At 41.6% G+C, this 21,164-nt stretch overlaps 1 protein-coding gene across 1 annotated transcript in view; it reads left to right on the top strand.

Moving 5' to 3' along the window:
* Window positions 1-21,164, top strand: part of PTPRG (protein tyrosine phosphatase receptor type G) — a 397,823-nt gene that overhangs the window by 348,687 nt on the left and 27,972 nt on the right. Inside the window, exon 14 of the mRNA XM_082767913.1 lies at window positions 9,650-9,741. Within this exon, the coding sequence (XP_082624039.1) occupies window positions 9,650-9,741 (92 nt within the window). The remainder of the gene's footprint in view (window positions 1-9,649; window positions 9,742-21,164) is intronic.

Here is a 21,164-nt window from a genome sequence, read left to right as displayed (position 1 = left end):
TTTGTCATGAGGATGAAAGCATTCTGAATTTTCAGAATACTTTGGAATGATTCCTTAAAGGCAAAGTCTCGTCTACATCTGTTGCTTTGTAATTTTTCAGTTCTTGACTCTTCTGTATAATTGGGGGCCTGTCAATATACTTCATGATGACTTTGCTGATATGCCTCATGCTTTGAGTCCCCATGTGCTATAAAAGTGCATTTCCTTGACACTGAAATTCAAGGGGCTTTGAATGAGCCATAGGCTTGAAGCTTCAAAGATGTCCTTGTTCTTAATAGATACTTTGAAAGGGAAACTCTTTCTCACTTCATTTCAAGTTCTTTCAGGATGATCCTTGTAGTCCCCTCTGGCTCATGTTATAGTGGATATAGTGGACTTCATTACTTGCTTATATTTTTAGATATTTTTTTTTATTATGGCTTTTTTGGTCTGTGGAGATGGTAATTTGAAATATGCATGGTTTTTACTTCATGTGCTCATTTATTGTGCTTAAGTATGCTTAATACTGCTTACCACTTTTTGGTATTAATCAGATTTTTCTTACAACATCAATTATCTTGGGATTTGTCTGATGTTACTGCTGTTGCTGATAGTTTACTTTTTAGAAACGTTCTCGCAGAAAATACTGCAGTGTTTAATGTAAATACTACTGGACTGATCCTACTGATGGAGGGACATTTTATGCTTATCTATGAATTGATGTGGGTCTGTTGTCTTTAGCCAAGGGAGCCCAGGGGCTATGTTTACACCCCACTGATGGTCCTGTTTAACCTGAACTCCACTTCAGCTCATACAACTCGCTTCTCTACAAGATAGCTCTATTAGGGCAGAGCCGTGCCCGAGGTATGTAGCCCAGCAGATAAGGAGTATTGGAGCAGGCAGAGCTCACACTAGCATGGCTGCATCTCTCCTGGCATCCCAGATAGGTCACTGGGGTCTGACTCAAGTATTTTTACAGAGCTTGTTAGGAGATGTGTTCAGCATACTAGAGCAGAATACACAGTGCAGCATTTCTCAGTGGTTTGGTTCAATGGACATCATCTTATTGTCTCTGATATTTGTGCTTCCTTGTCACATTTGTTAACCTGTGAATGCAAGAAACTCATTAAAGCAATGCTTCAGACATGCATACGCCAGGCTTCCACAGAGCTCTTGAGTCACTACCGCATTAGTACCAACAGCAGCAAGAAGCGAGTCGCCAAGTGGGTTGATTGATAGCAAGATTAATGATCCTCAAGACTTCTGTCCAGGTTTATTATTTGGCGGCTTACAAATCTTTGCTTTCAGGGAGATGGGTGGGGAAGGAGGACCAGCTGGCTGCCACCCGGTCTGTCTGTATTAGCGTGATGAGGTGACGTACGCAGCCCTGTCGGAGCGCTACCATTAAGCAGTGTATTCTCAGTGTTCTCATTATCTTCCAGGTACTAAATAATTTGCTTCTCTGCTCTTGGTGCCAGCTGCTCTTTTCTTTTCCTTTGTGCTATGCTTCTAAAGGTGTCGTTTTGTTCCATGACTAATTGTGTCCTAAACAGAGTTAAGAGGAAATAAAAAATAAAAAAATAAGTAGGAGTTTCTTTCTGAAATGGCCAGTGAAAAAGGCCCACTTTCTAAATACACAGTAAGGAAAAGAGGAAAGAAATAATTACATTTTTAATATTTTATCCTGGCCCCAATAGGATGAACATGAAATATGGCCAGTGGTGTTGGGAAATCTTCCTAGTTTTTCCCATACAGTTTTCATCCAGGTGCAAGTGGACATCTCTGACGAGAAAGAGTGCACTTCCCACCAAGTAGTTCGTTATATTTAATGAACTGTGGCATTTCGGCTTGAAGATGGTCATGGCCCTCAAAAGAGAAAAATTGTGCCTGATCTGTTAGCACATTCTTGTGTTATGTTTAGGTCCCTGTCTGTAGCTTGGGATACCTAAAATAATTGTCAGTTTAATGTCCTGATGTCTCATTCAGAGGAGGAAAGAGCATTTTAGCAACAAGAAGAGTAGAGCTCTTCCATTTTGAGAGCTGAGGTAAGATTAATTGGGGGACATTTAGGTGAATGTTCCAAGCAGAAGCCAAATCTTTTCTGTCCTCTCTTAGCTGGGATCATTTCTGTATCGTTCTTCTTACAGCACAACTTTGATCCATGAATTACACTTTGCATTTAAAAATACCTGCATCTTAACTTCCTGGTGTGCCACCCTCGCTCTTTTTCTTCTTCTTACCTCTTCTGAGATTCATCCCAAAGGGAATTCATGTCCCGAAATGATAATATCAAGTATGCCCAATTTTGAGTTCTTGGAGGTGCTACTAAAAGCTCCTTTCTAGTAAGAGGCAATCTTCATTGATTGCTGCAGTTCTCGTGATTACAGAACAACTCTTCACTTGGCTACATTTAGCTTCCTTCTGTGAGAAAGTTTTCGCTTCCCTTTTAACATTATGTTACGTTTAGGGCATTGGAAGTACACGTTTTGCAGGAATTGCCTGAGGTATTATTTGATTGGAAAAGGCATGCGTTTGTTTTCCTCTGATTTTCTAGTCTTTGTGGTATGAATGTTGCATTAAATAAATAGTTGGCTCAGGGAAAGGAAAATGAATACATCAGGCTTCTCTTTGCTTTTAAAACTATGCCTAATTTTTAAACCATTTTAAGATACCACCTATAGCTTTCTCTACCCCATTTTTGCCCGAAGACATTAAAAATTTGAGCGGTAATGCATATGCTAAGAAGCTCATTCTCTTACAGCAGCAAATACTGATGAGTAAAGTAAACCCATTCAGTCATCTGTAAAATTGCTGAGTGTATCCAACACAGCTGTTGTGAGTATTGATTAAAGCAGGAGGGGAAGGCCTGATGCTGCTGGCCCTGTCAGAGGTCACCAGGAGAGTAATTAGCTACCAAGTGGTACAGGGCCAAGTGTCATCACAAATAAGGCTTCACGATCGTCTTTGCTATTCTCCAGGGACCACAGCAAGATGGGATAAGGAAGCGTGGAAAATGTTTGTGCTGAGTTAAACTACAATTTATCCACTTACAATTTGCAGTTAAAGAGCTTTCTAAGTGCATTTCTCCGTTGGCCACCTGGGCACTTTCTGGTCACACAGCTGATGAAGGGGGGGATGACTTGAAAGCAGCTCCTCTTGGTGTGTGCTGTTAGCCATTTCAATACCCTTCTATAAATGAACATTTCTTGTCTAATGTCTGAGTTCAGTACCATACGTGATTTAAATGGGTGTGTCGTCTGGTGCAGGAAGATGCCGTCTAAATCCAGGATCTCAGAGGATAGGAAGAAGAGGATTTTTAATTTTGTGGAGAGCTGTGTAGTCAGCTGGCAAATTTAGGCCATCAATATTAAATTAGCTGTCTTTCTGTGTCAAAAATCCCTCGCCTTGTTTGCAGATGAGTTTTTCAGATGGAGAATTTTACTAGTGGTTTGTTGTTCATCACAAATACTGCCTCAGAGTTTTACACACTTTTTTTCTTTTTTTTTTTTTTTTTTTTTTTTTTCCCAGTCTGCCTTTTCCCAGCATTTTTCCTGTCTTTATTTCTCTGTGATTTAGTAATATGTGTAGTTTTAAGTAGGTGTGGTTGGACTGGTGATTAGCACTTGGATCCTTTTAGCTTCTATGGGACTGTGTTGGTGCACAACTGAGGAGTGTGGAAAAGCATCTCTCCTTGCCCAGAGGAAGTCCTCTGGAAGGGCCAGCCTTCTTTTCGCCATTCAGCTTGCCAAACACTTGGCAGCTGTGAACCTCTGAAATCTATCCATGTACTGTCTAGACCTCTCCAGTTGTCGTATCTGTACGATGCTTAACACTGCTCAAGAAGATTACAGGCAGAAATTGCTTTGTGGGGAGAAGGTGAATCGTCTTCAGGAGGGATATGCAAGAGAATCAGCATTATCACAAGGAAATTTTCCTCCTTTTTCAGCTCTTCTTCACAGTCTTGTTTTTTGCTCATTCCTGCTTTGTATATCCTCCCATAGCTCAGCTTCGGTAAGCCTTCGCAGCGTCACTGTTCCGGCACAGCATAGGTTCTTTTGTAACTCAGCTTTTGGATTCTGGTCTTTAAGCATTAAGACCTGAGAAGGAAAATAATTGAAGAAAATTGGGGCAATACAAGCCATTTTATGGCTAAAAAAGAGAAAACGCAGATGCCCTTCTGATACAATGAATGGAATATCACTGCTCCATGCTGGTCACTTATTCATATTCATAAGATCAGCTTTTTCCGTGTGTTTTTTTCTTCTCTTTTTCTTCTTAACGCTTGAGTCAGTTTTATTGCTCATAAAAATCAGTGACTGATGACCCCAGCTAGAGCAGTGCAGACTGCAGACAGCTGTTGTCCAGGCTCCCATCCACTGCTCTGCTGGTGACATGGTCATGATTTGCAGCACTTCTGTTGTTCCGTAGTCTGTGGCTCTTTTCTGAGGAGTCATTGCCAATTCTGACAGTGACAAATGCTTGCCAAGGAATAGTGAAGCTAGTTTAAAGTGCAGAGCCATGTGTTACTAGTACACTTGACTGCATACATACCCTGGTTTTGGTGCCAGCAGAAACCAATCTTAATTGTGTCTCCTGGAAAACATGCAAAACAGTTCGGTGAGAATCTGAAGCATCTTTTTTTCTATTGAAAGCGAAAATGATTGTGCAGAGGTAGTGAAAGGGATAATTTCCTGTCTTTGTGGCCTTATTTGGTAGTTATTTGCAGACCTCCCCGTGATGGAGGAGCATGATGAATGAGCGCCTGTATCCAGGTTGCGTTCGATAAAGAATAAGCCATGTCCTGAGCAGCCTGCTATAAAGGTCTCTTACAGATCCTGGTTTGACTTCTGGTCGGTCTTGCCTGTGCTGCCTGCCAGCCAAGGACTATGTGTGAAAGTAGGGTGGCTGCAGCACCTCTTCATCAATAAACGTACGTTCTGCAGAGTTCCTGTCTGTGGGAGGCTGTTTCTGGAGGAAGGGTACCCAGAGGACAAGGTTTGCCCTGCACTGATGGTAGTGAATAGGCCTCCAGGACCCCTTCAAGCCATCTGCCCCGAATTGGTCATGCTTTAGGAGGTAATGACCCAAGGAGAGAGTAACTGCAAAGAAACCAAGAGTCTAGAGCTCCTCAGTGCTATTACAGAAATAAAGAATAAATCTGCCTAGCCTCGGAGAGGGGATACATGCTGACTCCAGCCAACAGAGGCTGCTGTGGAAAGAAAGAGTAGATCCCTGATGAACAAGGGATCAGTGACCATGCCAGGCACTTCAGCGTGTAAGGCAGGACATGGCCCTTGGGTGTCCCCAGGAAGCGAAGCATTCCCCTTTGATATTTCCCATGTTCAGCCGCTGTTCTGGCGGTGTCAGCCGGCCACTGCAGAGGCAGTCATTTGCCCTACCGCAGTAATCCCCTGCTCCTTTTCCTCCTGCCTCAGCTGCTCCTGAGCAGTGCAGATCCCTCGCCTGTCAGCGCAGATCAGGGGATGCTGCCCGTGCGAGACGGAGCACAAAGGAGTAAAGGCCAAGCGCTGCCCTCAGAGCTGGTCCCAGCACTGCCGTCGGCTGCAGCACACACTGTGTGTTTGCATTGGCGGCAGAATTAACTAAACACTGAGGCATTATCTTCTATGCGAAAATAAAATGCATCCATGCTTCCAGGCCGTCGTGTGATCTGGCTTTTAGATGAGCATAAAGGAGAAGCTGCTTGAGGTTTATTAACTAATAACCAAGGAAACCTGTTTTGAGTGTCAAAATCTCACAAGGCATCTCTTCTTTTTACAGCAGCTAATCTGGTGTTTTGCTCAGCAGAGATGGAACAAGCATTTAACCTAGCTAATCAGAAGCATCTCTTGGCATATTTTTTTTGCTTGCAGTGTGATAATGAGGTGCTGCTGCTCTGGACTTTGCATTCTGTTAGCTTCCTTTAATAAAGCGCTGTTGGTATCTCTGCAAAAAGATTCGGGGCAGGGGGATGCTCTCCCTAACGTCATCTTTGCATTCCAGACCCTGCCTCTGCTCCTTCTCTCGGGAGATGCTAATCTCGTAGTCTTTTACTTTCTGCATTTCGGTCCATATGTGACAATTGTGTATCTGATCACCACAATCTCGCACAGTTATTGTACCCCAGGGAAAGGGAGCCAAAAAACATATGGGGCTAGAGAAAATTGTGTGCTTCACTGCACACAAGCCTATTTCAGAGACAACAGACTCTGGTATACTGCAGAAAAGATGTGGGCTCTCTGAAATCTTTTGGAATTGAAATGAAGGCTGCGATTTGCTTTTGCACAGCCTCTGCTGAATACAAGAATTACTCTAAAATTAGTGTTTCAGTTGCTAAAATTTTAATAATCATTTATGCCATTGACAAATTCAGATTGCTCATTCACTAAGGGCTGCTTCTGACAGAAGAAAAAGCTCATTTTTTTTTTCTGCTGACCATGTCGGTTTTCTGAGCAAATGGGCAGATGGGTGCAAATACCTGAACGTGTATACACCCTGGGGTCAAAAGTTACAGGCTGAAGTGCTCATCCTGAAAACTGTTGTAGACTTGCACCTTGTCAAGCCCTGCATCCATTCCCACTTCTCTTCATGGCTGCTTGTCCAATGACTTGAAACAAGCAATTTTCTGCTCTCACCCCTTCCCTTTATCCAGCCCTCCCGATATACACAGATTCACTGCAGCCTTTTGTAGCCTTAGCAACTGCTGCCACTTAAGGTTTGTATACCGACAGGAAGGTAATGGGCAGAAGAACGTGCCAGGGAAGAGATAGGAGCACCCTAAAGCAGGGAAGAAGACACTTACTGAAATGGCTTCCCATAGCTTCAATTCCAACTATCAGTATGTATTACTACAAGCTAGGTGAGTTTGCAGAAGGCTCTTCTTGGTCCAGGCAGCTCCTTAACTGGTCAGTTCCCAGGCTAAAAAAAATGGCCATTATCCAAACTGGGTGGTTTGTGGGCATCTGTGTGGTGCCCCGAGGTTTATGCTCCCTCCTAGAGCTGCACAGAGGAGACGTACGAGAGTAAACAGAGGCCCAGTAAGCAGAATTTGCTGGAAAATTCATGGAGTGAGTTTGTGAAACCCATTGTAAAAGGCCTTTTGAAGATCAGTCTGCTTTATCCTGCTCTTGAGTTTGAGCCTGCATATTCCCATTGGTGCAGCCTTACCCCGTCACCAGGAGCCCCTGGGAAATGGGGGAGTCACCAGGATATGGGCGCCAGGCGCTCAGATGTAGAGGATAAACTTGAATAACTTGGAAAACAGCAATTGTGAGCAGGTTAAAAAATGTTTGAGGAGTATGTCTTCGTGTAACGTGCCGGTATCTAGCGTTGTGAAGTGATGAGCATGCTGTGTTATGTACGGGTGTACATAAGATAAGGGTGTATTTTATGTGATGTTTGTAACCGAGAAAACCTTTATTCAAATCATGCGGTTGCCTTTTCAAAGACAGCTGCAGAAGGTCTACCAGGAGTAAAATACAGAATTGTTAATGACATTAAAGATTGCAGCGAACTTTGCGGTGTGAAATATTCATTTAGTACGTTGTTATTCCACCGTTGTGCTCAGCAGAGATACGCTGCGCTGGGTGTTCGGCTATCGCCATCACGGGCCGTACAGTATCACACAGTGTGATTATGCAATACAATTACATGTTGTGAGGCTATTAAGGAGAAGCTATCTTACGGCTGCACTGAAAAAAAGCATAATGCCAGCCTAACAGAGTCTCTCGGAGTCTAAAATAACAAATTACAAAAAATAATTGCTTTTCTTAAGTATCGTCAGCTTAAAAAAATCCTGTAAATCCCTATGTAAAGGTCTGTCCTTTTATCAAACACCTTCTTAAGGCCTTCATTACGAGGAGAAGCAGTTCAAGGATTTCTGTAGTATTGACTCAAGGGAAAGAGCCCCAAATATATCAAAATCAGGAACATTTTGCCTGTTTCATATTCATAGTTTCTTCTTTATGTGTGACTGATTTATTCTGCTCTGTGCCCCCAGGGTGTGCATTGTCCAAAATAAAGGCTGCCAAAAAAAAATGAGACCGGGGAGAGAGTAGGGTGGGGGGGGTTTAGCTGATGGTTTTAAATGCTGAGGCTATTGCACATCTTGCATCCTCATGTGTGAACTCACCTTATGGTGTTTCTTAACAAAAGCATGCCGACTAAATAAATAACTCCAGCACAATGCAAGACGTGGTGTCTGAAAATAGAAAGCTGCTATGAGACAGTTGCTCCATGCTGTGCAATATGCCCTTTCCTGCTTCTGTATTGTCTTAAGTTGTACTTGTGCTGCTACAGCATGTGCTTGCATTATAAAGCGCTCTGATTGTGGGCTAGAAAGTACAAATGCATAGAAAGCAAGTGCCTGGGATTATTTTTGGTTCTGGTTTTGCCTAGGAGAGTGGTTTGCTTTTCAGCGACTTTTTTGCTCTCTGGCACATATGGATGTTGAAAACAAAGCGAGCACAAATTACTTTGACCGTGTCAGCAAAGCCGGCTCAGCAGAGTGGGCTCTCTATGCAGAGCACAATGCCCAAATTACAGAGGAGCAGGCTGCAAGGCAGAAACTTAGAAGCCACTCCATGCAAATATGTTTCAGCAAGGAAAACAGCAACTTGACAAAAGGCGCAGCTCGGAAGGCCGCCTGCAAACTTTGCCCAGGTGTTGAGCAGTTCATTAAGGGCTGCAGCGAAGGGCATCTTTCTGCAATGGGAAGCTATTGTTAAGTGCCCCTGACAGATGAGAGCAGACCCTTCTCGTGTCACAATAGCTGCTCAGACCAAGCAAGACTCATTAAATATTCAGTTCCAGCCTCAAGCAGCTCATTAAGTCAGCAATGAGCAGTGACGCTGGTGTTGGAAAACCCTGCCTCAGTTAACATCACCATGCAGAGTCTCCTCGGATCTCTTCATGTTGTTCTGCTCAGTACCTTTTCTGTGATGACCAGCTTGTGCTCTCTGCTTTGCCTTAAATACAGGTAAAAAAAAAAAAAAAAAAAAAGTCAGGTGGATTTAAGTTCTATTCTTTATAGGCCTTTTCAGAGCTGAGTCCTGGGGCCCAAGCTAAGTGTCTTGCATTTTTCTGTAGCAGCATATGTAATACAAGTTTGCAGGAGGAGGATGGGATGAGTGTTATATGGCTCTGGTGTTTAAAAAAAAATAAATGTTTGAAAGATAACTTCTGTAGCAGAACATCGTGACACGCAGCAGTTACAGATGCTGTATGACTGTCTGTCCGCTGATACATAGCATAAACCTTTACAGTAAGTGTGTGTTCCCTGGAAATGTTAGTGTCTTGGGTGGATTTGGCTTGAAGTGTATGCTGAATATGTTTCTTGTGTGCAGTTTCTTTCTGGATGATGTATTTGAAACCTGTTTTGCAACTGCTGACTTCTGTGAGTATAATTCCATATTCAATGGTACTTTGGAATAATGTACAGAGGCATTTATGATGGCTGGATGTCAGATGTCAGTGAATTAGAGCACACCAGAATCTGGAATTAGGATTGAAATTGTTGAAAACTCAAGTATGTTTTCACTTACTGATTTTTTTTTTTTTTAAACGATTATATCTGAAAATGTGGAGTAGAAATGGAGAAGCCAAAGATGTGCAGAACTTTTGGGCTTTTTCACACCCTGAACCTTTTTTTTTTTTATTTCCCCTTTAACAGAAAGTGTTTTCAGACTGCCCATTTCTATGTGGAGGACAGCAGCTCACCCCGTGTGGTCCCCAATGAAAGTATTCCCATTATACCTATTCCAGGTAAGACGGGCTTAATCTCTTGTGTTTGTGCTATTTGGAGTCTGGTTTAATTACATAAAGAGAACGTTGTATTAAATCACAGGTGTTTTATAGAAATTTGTGGTATTGATGCTGCTTCATTTAATTTAAGATGCTTTGCAGTGGGGCTGCTGATGCTCCAGAGGCATCTCTCCCACGTTATTTTAATGGGAATTTCAGAGTAACCTTTGTCAAATGTCAAGACCACAAGCAACACTTCTTAAAAACACTAACGCGTTGCATCCAAGGTGAAACAAACTGCTCTGTCGGGGTGGGTTGTGGACAAGGGACACCCAGCTCCACTTCTCTCTCGAGACCAGGGGTTTGTCACCACTTTCAGCATGTGCAGAGGGTGGTGTTTGCTGGGTCTCAGGGAGGAAAGCATGACAGAAAGGATAAGCAAACAATCTTGTAAAGTCCAAAGCCGTCTGTTAATTTGGTATTAATCAAGTTACCAAAGGTCAAATTCTCCTCTCGGCTATGTTGAGAGTAAAGCTGGAAGCAGGGCTTAGCACTAGTCTCTTCATGAGGCATTTCCCCCAGGAAATATCAAGTGCAGGATCCAGATCCCTTTAAGTAGTAATGGCAGAGAACAGCTTGGTGTTACAGTGGCCTTTGCAGCCTCTGACTTCTTTGATGTTGCTCGGTTTCTCAAGCAGAACCAAGATACCCAAAATGCTGTACTGACCTCAGCCTGTCAAATGCTTGTACTTATCACTTCAAAGTTTCCTTGTCATATTCTGTAATTTGTATTGCTGGTATGGGATTCAATTTGCAGCTATTAGGTTCATTTAAAAAAAAAAAAAATTCAAAGCCATTTCTGAGACATTGAAAAAAACATCCATCCTCGAAAAGTGAGAAAGTCCATTTACATTTCCGTTGATTTTATTCAGCAGACATGTGTGACTGTTCTTTCTAGGAAGACTTTCTAAAAATCCCCATGGGAACTAATATGAAAGGTTAGATATTATACTCCTGTAGAAAATGATAGGCATTTTGCCTTGCAGCCTGATTCTGTGCAACCAAAGAGGAAAGAAAACATACTATCATCCTGTCTCCATTCTGTGGCAGACTGAGATACGTGTCTTGGCCACCTCACTTCCTTAGCAAGGTGCCACCTTTCCTCTCATTCTCTTTCAGAGTAACAGGAGGCAGGAAACCAGTCTTAGACCACCTGTGATGATCTTTCACAGAAGAGCCTGAATAGGTGGAGAACTCAATTTTTCTGACTCTAAAACGGAGCACTTTGCTGATGGGGCTGCCTTTGACAATGAGTGGAATGGTTCCACGTTGTCTGCTGCCATGTGATGCCTCCTTAGAGCTTGTGAGGAAGGGAAGGGTGGGCTAGCCTTGACAGAGCAATGTCAAAACCTGGGGGATTCTGAGCACAAGGTAGTGAGAAGAGAGAAATTCTCCCCTCAAAGAGCATTCTCTTTGGTCAATTGTATTTTTATTTTTTATAATTGATGCAAACTTTTCTTAGATAAAGAAAGCAACGGAAAGCTCCATCTTTTCATGCTCTGCTATCTGTTGAGTTGAGACAATGGTTCTTCCCCGTTTCATAGGGATGTTTGATGGACAGTCCATTAAAAACTGGAATGCACTCATATAAATTGTAATACAGACTGAAGCAGTTCCATTAAAGCAATGCAGGTGGCAGGTATCATAAGGCCAGCACGTACACTAGTGCTTCTCAGCAGTCATTCTTGCATGTAAACACCAAGTCTCTGAGAAATGAAGAAAATGAGACTTTGGGTACATCTACCCATGACTATAGCAAGCCAAGTTGATAGACCATAGCACCTTAAGGACTGATGTGATGCTGCTGTCACAGCAGTGCACACTGTGGTCTATTCAGACTCAGTACTGCTAAGAAATTGCTTCTCTCATCTGATAACGGGCACTGAAGATTAAAACACCTGCTGATCAAGTGCTGTAGGACACCTCGAGAAGCTTTGTAGTAAAAAAAATCTGCAAGGACTGCTGATCAGCTCTAGGGCACTTGGAGAGCTGGGCCTCAGGCAGAAGTTTAGTCTAGTTGGATGTGAAGATGAATCTAACCCTCAAATTTCCATTCTAGTATGATTGTTGTGGATATGATAGATATTGAGACATCTGCATATAGACAACTGAATGGAGGTGCCTTAATCTGAAGCTGAATCATACCCAGAAGGTCTTAACAAAGAATGCACGGATGAACTTGAAGATCTTGGCACTGACAGTAAAGCTGTTCAGACTGTCAAAAATCAAATCACTCTCTGGAAGTGCCTCCCTTTGTGCATATTAACTATTACCTGAACAGGGAGTCAGTAATCAGGCTCTAAGTTAGTAGAGAGAAATTCCAGCTATGTTGCCTTTTTCCAAAGATGGAAGATACCGCTTGAAAAGATCGTGAAGCTCTCCTAAACATTTTCCTTGTTTAGAAATACAGAAAAGGCCTTTTCCCCCCTGTAGACCTGCTCCTAAATGATGATCTTCTCTGACATCAGCTGCTGGTCCCACATAGGCAGCCCACTGAAGTTCCTTCAAGACATTAAAATGACAAAATTCTCCTTTGAACTAACAGCAACTGGTGAAGTGATAAACCCCTGAACTTCTCCAGTGGAAGCTGTCAGAGTGTCTGAGAAAGTCTTATTTTGGTACGTTGATCACAGAATTAAAATATAAGCAGCATTTTTGCAAAAGCAAGTTTTTTTGAATTTATCTTGTTAGCTCGTGAAACCCTAGACGGTACATCCTCAAAAAATATATTTGGATAGATCCCCATGGAACCATGCATCTACCTCCTGCAGTTTAGTGGACCAACTTCTACTCTCAATTGTACGCAAGCAGCCACACTGGCGGCAATTCAGAGCAGTGCATTTGAAAGATACTTAACAGACTGGCCAGGGCCCATCTACAGCGTGCAGAAAGCTGCTGCTAGGAGAAGGCTGAGCGAGTTTGGGCTGGCTGGTCCTGGCCCAGGTGCAGAGTGGCTGTGCCAGGTGCCCGGGAGCCTGGCGCAGCGATGGCCTGATGCAGCTCGAGAGCTCTCATGGCGCTGGTGTCTCTGCATGCCACTGCTCTGGATGTTGTTGGCATGCTCAGAGGTAGCTTTCATATTTATTTCTCTGCTACACGCTGCTCTTGGTTGCACACACCGTGTGTTTCCTCGGTTCTGTGAACTCTAAAGTCAGTCTCCCAGATACCTCCAGTTGGTACGCGGTACAGCTTTTTGGGGCCAAAAATCTGAAAAATCTTTTTCTAAAGGAATGATTTTACCCATTTTCTACTTCGCTTCCCGTAGCATACATGCTTAATTATTGTGCGTGAAGCCATATCACCCATAGGCATGTGGTTATCTGTGCAAATTTGCTCTGAGACCCAAATCATTATCATTATTCATAATTATCTGCACTGCTTGATCTAGAGAAACACAGGACAAAGGAGATATTAACTGAGTCAGCCACTGGATATTACAACCGAGGTATAAATCTAAACTCACAGTCTTGTGGCTGACTGACACATCTGTTATCAGTGGCAGAACTCTGAAACCACCTCCATTCAGCCAAACAAAATTATTTCTCCATATCCTTTCTCTTTGCTGCTGTACTCAGTTAATTTTGGCCATGCCTACATCATCTTTGCATGAATATCTTCACTATAATGGCAACATCTCTCCCAGCAAACCAGCTCCTGTACTCGCTTGTTTGTCTTTTTGCATTTCTGCAAAGCTGTATATTTTGCACACCACAAAACAAAAGGCATCTCCATCAGTCTTCCTTTGTTCTGGTTGCAAGACCCGCTCCATGAAAGCAGAGCAGAAGTGTCCGTCTGTGTAACCTAGATGGTATCAAACAGTGGAATTAGCACAAATTTCACTCCTTCCATCTTCCTACCATCATTTGTTTCAGAGTTTTCCTGCTTTTGGTTGGTGCATTGTTCAGGAGCTTCCTGTGGTTTTCCTGGTTCCTTGCCCAGCCCAAGGGCACAACAGGCATTGTGGCACTGATGCCAGCAGGACTTGTGAGATCAGTACAGAGGTAGCCAAGGCTTGACCCTATGGCAAAACTCAAAATTCTGCATAGTCTTGACCACAGTCCAGAGAAACACAGCTCATAAAGAACAGAACAGCTGGACAACGCAGCTGGTTCATTTAGCATATTATTCCAGCTGTCTTTCACCATTTTCAGTAGAAGTAAAATGCATCAGATGTGATGCCAGTCCTTTCGGCTGTGTCTAGACTGGAAGGCTCAGGAGCACTTCCTAGTGCACCTAGGTCATGGTGCATGCATTTTTAGGTTTAAATGGCAGTAAATTATTACTTTTTAACTATCGCTGGAGTTTCTGAATAGTGTATTTAAAGTAAACAGTGGTAGAATCTGGGAGAAACACTGCCATACTTCTTCAAGAATGACACAGGATGGTTGCATGAGCTCAGGAAATTGTGGAGTAGCCAAGTGCACTGCAGTGAAAAGGTGTCTTGGCCACCTCATGCTATCATACAAGGTTGTGAAGGCCAGTGCAGCCATCAACCTCTGTCATATCCCTCTGTCATCTCATGGTTACAAGAAGTCATCCTATCAAGAGTCCATCTTCTTAACTCATAGCTTCCGTTGGCTCTTCTGCAGACTTTCAAAAGCTTATTTTTTCAATAACCATAATTCCCTTCAACCTTTCCTGACAAATGTATCAGACTAGGTGTGTTTTCTACAAGCCTACCTCTTGAATTTCTGTTATTTTATGGTGGCAACCACCCTATGATGAACTGTTTCTATTAAAAGACCGTAGCGAGGTACCTCACTTGACAAGGAAGTTGCAGGTTCCCAGCTGAGGTTGGTTCCTTACTGTTTTCTGCTGAGATGCAGCTGTCCCCAGTTGCATCCCAGGCCAGAAGAGTGGAGCACCAAGACGTGTCAGTGGCAAGGTGAATGGCCACTGCAGTGACACAGTGATCTTCTGTGCTAGGGACTGGTGAGGGACAGGGAGAAGTGCTAACTGCAGCTGAGGACTTATTTCTCAAGGGCATGGAGTTTTTCACTGAGCACTGAAGTAGTGCTCTTCAGCTGTTTAAGACTTCATGTCTGCTTTCTGCTCCCCATGGATTTATGTTCCAGCACCATATTGTGAATCGTACCTATCTTCAGCTTCAATTAAATTCACGAACGCAATATTGCAAACGCAGCCATCCTCTGAAGCCAAGAAAATATCAAAGTATTTTAGGGAACATCCACCTTCCTTTTTCTCTTTGACCATCCCTGTTCCTGCAGCACACCAAAGAATTTAGGGTTGGTATCTAATTATGATATTGTAATGGAGGCTTCAGGAGTGGACTCGGTCATCCAAAAATGTTTTCATGGTGGCCATTTAGAATGTGGGCAGATTCTTTCTTTTCAGAAAGCTTTTGCACTGGACTGCAGATTGCTCCAGAGTTGCACCTCCATGTGCCTAATCCTTAAGTGTAAGGTGTGTGTGTAATGAATGGCACAACTGGACCAGAAGATGGAAATGTGTGACATTAAAGTCATCCTCCTTAGCAGACAATACCAAATAAGATCATGTTTAATGTCTGTGCTACGGGAAAATTCGTATTATTTCATTCTCTTCACTGGAAATTATATTTTTGCTTAAAGGGAAGAAGTATATTGCTATTACATTTATAATTAATGATAACCTAATCTAAGATTTGTACAAGCAGATTTAAACTGAGCTCTTATTTTGACACATATAAAATTTTATCATTAAGATCTTTATATTCCTGACTGACACATGGCTAATAGCATTGTAGTAGATTAAATCTTGAAGCAAGAGAGATGAATGTAGCTACAGTATTACACAGGTGATTTTTCATATTCTGGTTTTTCGTGTGTCTCTCCTTTATCAGAAACTCGTCCTTGTATTCATTTGACTTGATTATAACAAATAGATAGTAATTATCTTGAAGAAAAGGATTCTGTTTTTTTTTTTTTTTTTTTTTCTTTCAGCGTTTCAACCTATGCAGGACTCTCAAATGTATTCACAGTTTTACACGCCTTTTCACACTGAGAAACATTTTTATTAAAAACAGGATTTGATAAACACATAATTACAAAGATGTGATAATTAATGAGGAATGGTATCCCCAGTAATCAACTCTCAGTCATTTATTATTTATCTTCATTTCTTCTAATTTATAATTTCACTGAGGTCAGCGTATGCAGGAGGATGCCAGCTATAATGGACTTTCAGCATGTAGTTGGAGCTCCTAGAATGAAACCTACAATGTTGCCTTTTTAGTATTTATGCAGAAATGATCTCCATAGAAAACAAATTCCTTCTCAATATTAAGGAGTTTGTAACGGCTTTTGTTTTATCACAAATTAATTGATACTCGTGTTATACAAATAAAACTATCCTTATGTTTCTAACTTTTTTATACAGCGAGCAATATGATCAGTCAGAAAAATTAATTATTCCAAATTAAATACAATGGCTTCAGTTGCATCCTTATTTTAAATAGCTAAGCAAGGGAAGCCAGTATACTGCAGAATTAAAGGCTTTGCCTATATAAATGTGTATAATTCAAATGCATTAAATCTAAAAGCCTTTGAAGAAAGAAGAGCACTGCCCATTTTTACACGTGGAATTTCTTGTGGAGTCAAGTCCTGGCATGAGTTGGGGCAGGATCTGGATGTGGGTTGCCTGCTCAAACATTTCTATTTCAATCAATGCCAAAATCTGAGCTGCATGTGAAGTTGTTGGCCCCTGTAGTGTGTATACTTCAGAGTATGCTCATAGTCTGTAGGCTTAGAGGTTTTTGTCTAAGCTTCTCTCTAGACCGTAATGAATTTGACATGAGTTTTTCAATAACCTCTGCTGGGGCAGAATTTCACCCAAGGGTGTGCTATTAATCCTTGCAATATTCTTTGTGATTAACTGCTGTTCTAGAGACAGAGCGGATACAGACATCTGGGGCTTTACGTCCCCACTAAGTGCTGTGTGCACTCATCCTGTGTTGTACAGCTGCATGGATCCTATTTAAGTCTGGGCTGTGAGAGCCCCATTGCTGGCTGTGTAAATGAACCCTCTGGAATCGCACTGCACATGCACTTCTGCTGCAGTGCTGCATGTACGGGCAGGCTCTTGCTGGAGCTCTGCAGCCTTTGCTCACCTGGTATGTATTGTAACTTATGGCATAGCTGTTGGACTCAGTTTTAAGTAATATTCGTCCTAAATATTAGTGCCAGGTTTTTCAACTGCATGCAGGATTTTTCCAAAACTATTTTGCAGGAGATGAGAAGCGTGAGGATACATCGTTGAGAGGTGGATGCTCCAGGATTAATGTCCATAGTCACATCACTGGTTTCATGACTGTCATGAGCCTGTTTTGGTTTGCGCTGTCTTCAGAAAGAGCAGTTTCCCTTTCTGGGAATAGTCACTTATTCCCCATGGCATTGAGTAAGATCAACCCATTTACCCCACTGACAACTAATCCTTCTTCCCCTCCCCACAAATCCATTAATCCTCTCTTATATTCATCAGACAGCTTAGCAGGCTGTTTCAGTTCACTGCTCAGCCCCGTAGGTAGGGAGAAGGGAATGGGTCAATCCTTTTGTCCTTTGGCTGGAGTGATCTGTGGCTAGCACACTGAGAATTGATGGGGGTGCTTCTGAGATGCGAGGGGTGGCACAGGTCTGCTGAGTGGTGCAGTATGTGGCTGCTGTTGGAGCAGATGGGCCAAGCCACATGGCAGCTATGGCACATGAATCCAGGTGGCCTTACAGATGAGAGGCTAAAGTGCAGTGACTAAGAATCGGAGTAAGTCTTCACATTTAAAGTAAGGCATAAGATACAGGGAATGTATTGGATTTAGTAGAGTGAGTAAGATGATAGTTGAAAAACTGAAAGCATTTACACACACAAGGAAAGACATTGGAGAATCTTCTTACCAAGACTTCTTCATGTGCATCAAATGGCTGGTCTTCAAAAATGCCAAAACTCCAAACTAGACAAAGGTAATATGAAGAAGTATTTTGCTTTTGACCTTCTGGATTAATTCATGACCCGAGCCCATCTATTCCAATCCAATACCACTAAACCATCCAGTGAGCTCTCAGGCTGCAAATGAATCAAAATGAGTCCCCAATCTTATTATGTGGAAATGCCATCTCTGATACGATATCCCGTTTTTCTTTTGCAGTTGGCCTCTATTGCTTTAACTTTGCAAAGGCAGCTTAAAGTGGGAGGTGGAGGAAAATCCATCCTGGCAGGATTACTAATTGTCCAAATTTTAAATGTAACCCTGTACTAACTTTATTACTTCTGTATACTTTGGGCTTCTTTTGAAGGTGGTTGTTTTCTAAGAGAATGTATTGTGTATGTGCAAGTAAAGGTTTTCCTCTTCTACCCTTTTTTAAGCACGTCTTTCTTCTTGGCATTCTTCTTTTGTGGCAGAAAGTGAGCTCTGTTAGGCTTCCTTCAGTTTTGTTTGTGATACTCCTCTGAGATACTTGTCTTGGCCCAGCAAGTGAAGATGGGAACACCACAAAAGTTAACTGTCTGGCATTGTAATGAAACACACCCTCACCTATCAGCTTCAGTGGTATCTGCTTATAAATATTATTATTATAAATGATGTTGGTTATAATAATAAATACAAATATGTATTATTATTTAAGTCGTGGAGACTTCTGCCTCTTTCCATCTAAGATTATTTCTTTCTCTGTATAACACAAAGGATTAATATGTTAGTATGGTGCCAGATTCAGCTTATATTTTATAATGGTGTAAATCCAGAATCACTTTATTTACACTGATAAAACAGATGGCTAAACCCAAGCTAGACAGAATTGTAATTATATCTTTGGTGTTGGAGGTGAAGGTATGTTATTAAAACATTTCCCTACTCTCTTTGAAGAATGTGTGGGTCTTGCAAAATGTAAGCATCCCACTGACAACATCAAACGTCACTCTGGTTTCTGGATGGGAAAAAGTATATGGTGCAAAAGGGAATATGCACAGAACAACTATTAGAGCTCTTAATTAGCCATTATAGGATTCCATTAATCTCTTCAATCGACTAAAAGAATTATAGTCATTGAAGTCTATTTGTCTTCAAGATGGAAAGAAGGCTTAATCAAAGCCTTTGGACTGAAGACAGTGCAAGGAAAAGCATACTATGTGCATCTAGCTACATCTGTTGGTTTTCTTAGAGAAGGTCTCGGCTATCTTCAGGTAACATCAGAGCAGATACCATTCAAGAGCACTGAGTACATTGCTACATATTTTGCCAGAGGTCTGACAGCTGCCCAAGGCTAAATATGCATGTATACCCCACCTGGGGTAATGTCTGCTCCTAGCTAAGGGTTTGGTGCTAGGGGGCATGAATCAAAAAATACAGACTGCAAGCATCACTGCAGGGGTGGCCTCCTCCTAGGTGCTGTGCAGTGTCTGCCAGATCTTGCATGGTCAGTAGGACCACGTTATCCCAGCAGTTTAGAAGCTGGAAATCATAAGTGTCTATTAAGTTACTAATGTTTGTGTTTCTGATGTTAATCTTCAAACAATTACCTTTGTTCCAACATGGTTTTCCTGGGTTAATGGGCACCTTCAGCTGCCTAAGATCCCTTTCTCCCAGTGAGCTTGTATGTCAACAGTATTTACTATTTATTTCCTGTTTAATTGTTGCCCACATTATCAAATGGGGTAAGAAACCATATTGGATGATGCCTTCTGGAGAGAATCAGAAGGGGCTGTACAAGAGAAAATGCAGAAGAGAAAAAAGGGAGGAGAAAAATAAAGGATAGTGAAGAACAGAGCAGTGAATTAACAGTGGCTCTAAAGGTGGAGAGATACTGCCACCATGCAGTGATGATGATAAAAGAAAACTAACCATATTTTGCCATGGATCTCTGGTGCAGACCCATCCTTGAAATTGGTGGGAATTCAACGGACTGGAGAGCACGTTATCTCTAATGTATTTTTTGGCTCACAGATCACAATTAAAATTAAATTCTGCCTTCTGCAAAATTAAATTGGACACTCTGGTGTGCTACAGTGAATCCTTGATCTTGGTTGGTCGCAGCTGAGCTAAACTACTCAAGGAAAAAAAAAAAAAAAACCAAATAATACATATGGAACTCTTCTTGTGACAGTTTGTGAAATTGCTATCATAGCCCAAGTTATTTTCAAAGAAATTAAGGATGTGTGGGTTACTTTTCCGGAGATGAAAGATTGTTTTACAGGCTCTTGCTATTGACTGCTGTTCCTATAGATCATTCCACTCAAGTGTCTTGGCAGCAAAAATATTAATACAAATGTTGTTATGAGATGGTGATATTCTCAATATTACGCAGAATAAATGTTAGCACTTAAATATTGTAAAGTGCCAGCATTTCTACATGCTGCAGCTTTTTGCTAAGATGAGCATACACTTGTCAAATGTTTTGAATTCTTTATTATTCAGTAAATGAGCATGTGGTTAATTAAAGTAGTATTACTATACGGGGAGGTGATCAGATTGCAAACATATCTTTAACAATTGGCTCTTGTAAATAAAATAGAAGAGAGCTGATTGAAATCTGAAAATGTCAATAGATGCAAAAACCACCCTAGAGCGCTACCTGATAAAATAAGAGTAGAGAAGTAATGACATGGTCAATATGAACTGCCATCAGCTGGAGAGCAATCAGATTGTCAGGGCTGGATCTATAAAATTCTTGCCAAAGAAGAACCTCATTTACACATACAGATCTTCATACCCTTCGCTAAGAAAAGCATATGTGACAGCTTAGGGGTTTTAGCTGCCAAAGATCTTTCACTCTGAATACAGTAAATGTCACATCTATTTATTTATCGTTAAATTTTGCTAAGTATCTGTAGAAATATTTGGATTTTTTCTATCATAATGTAGATGTTTAAAAGGAAAGGAATCCAGATTATAATGCAGCTGTAGCACCAAACCATATGGCTGTTAAATGGGAGCAAAAATACACCACTGAATTACTGGGAGTAAACATAAACTGGATGCGATCTTCAGAAGAATATTAAATGGGATACTTAAATACCGGAGTATTGCCATAAAATCATGCAATCAGACAATAGTAGCCATCAGGCAATAGATTATTTCACATGCTGAAAGTAATCACAGTTGTATAGCAATTTACATTTTCCAAATGCCAGACTGAAAATATTAACTAATGAATCTTGGCAAGCGCAGTGTTTCTACCAACTGCAGTGGTGGTTGTAACAACATCTAGGCCTTTCCTGAGAGAGGGAAAGAGAGAAAAATAAGGCAACCATCCTACACCCCAGTTTTATTAGCATCTGCTCAGAGGTGAAGGTGCTAGAAATAGTCTTGCTTGTCTTTAGTTCTGTTCCAGCATTTGATTTCTTACTTCTAAGAAAATGTTTGTGGGTGATTTATTGGTATATTGGGTAGCAATTGC

This window comes from Aythya marila (assembly GCF_965140915.1).
Source record: "Aythya marila genome assembly, chromosome: 10".
NCBI classification, from domain to species: domain Eukaryota; kingdom Metazoa; phylum Chordata; class Aves; order Anseriformes; family Anatidae; genus Aythya; species Aythya marila.
This window is presented reverse-complemented; position numbering and strand designations above follow the sequence as displayed.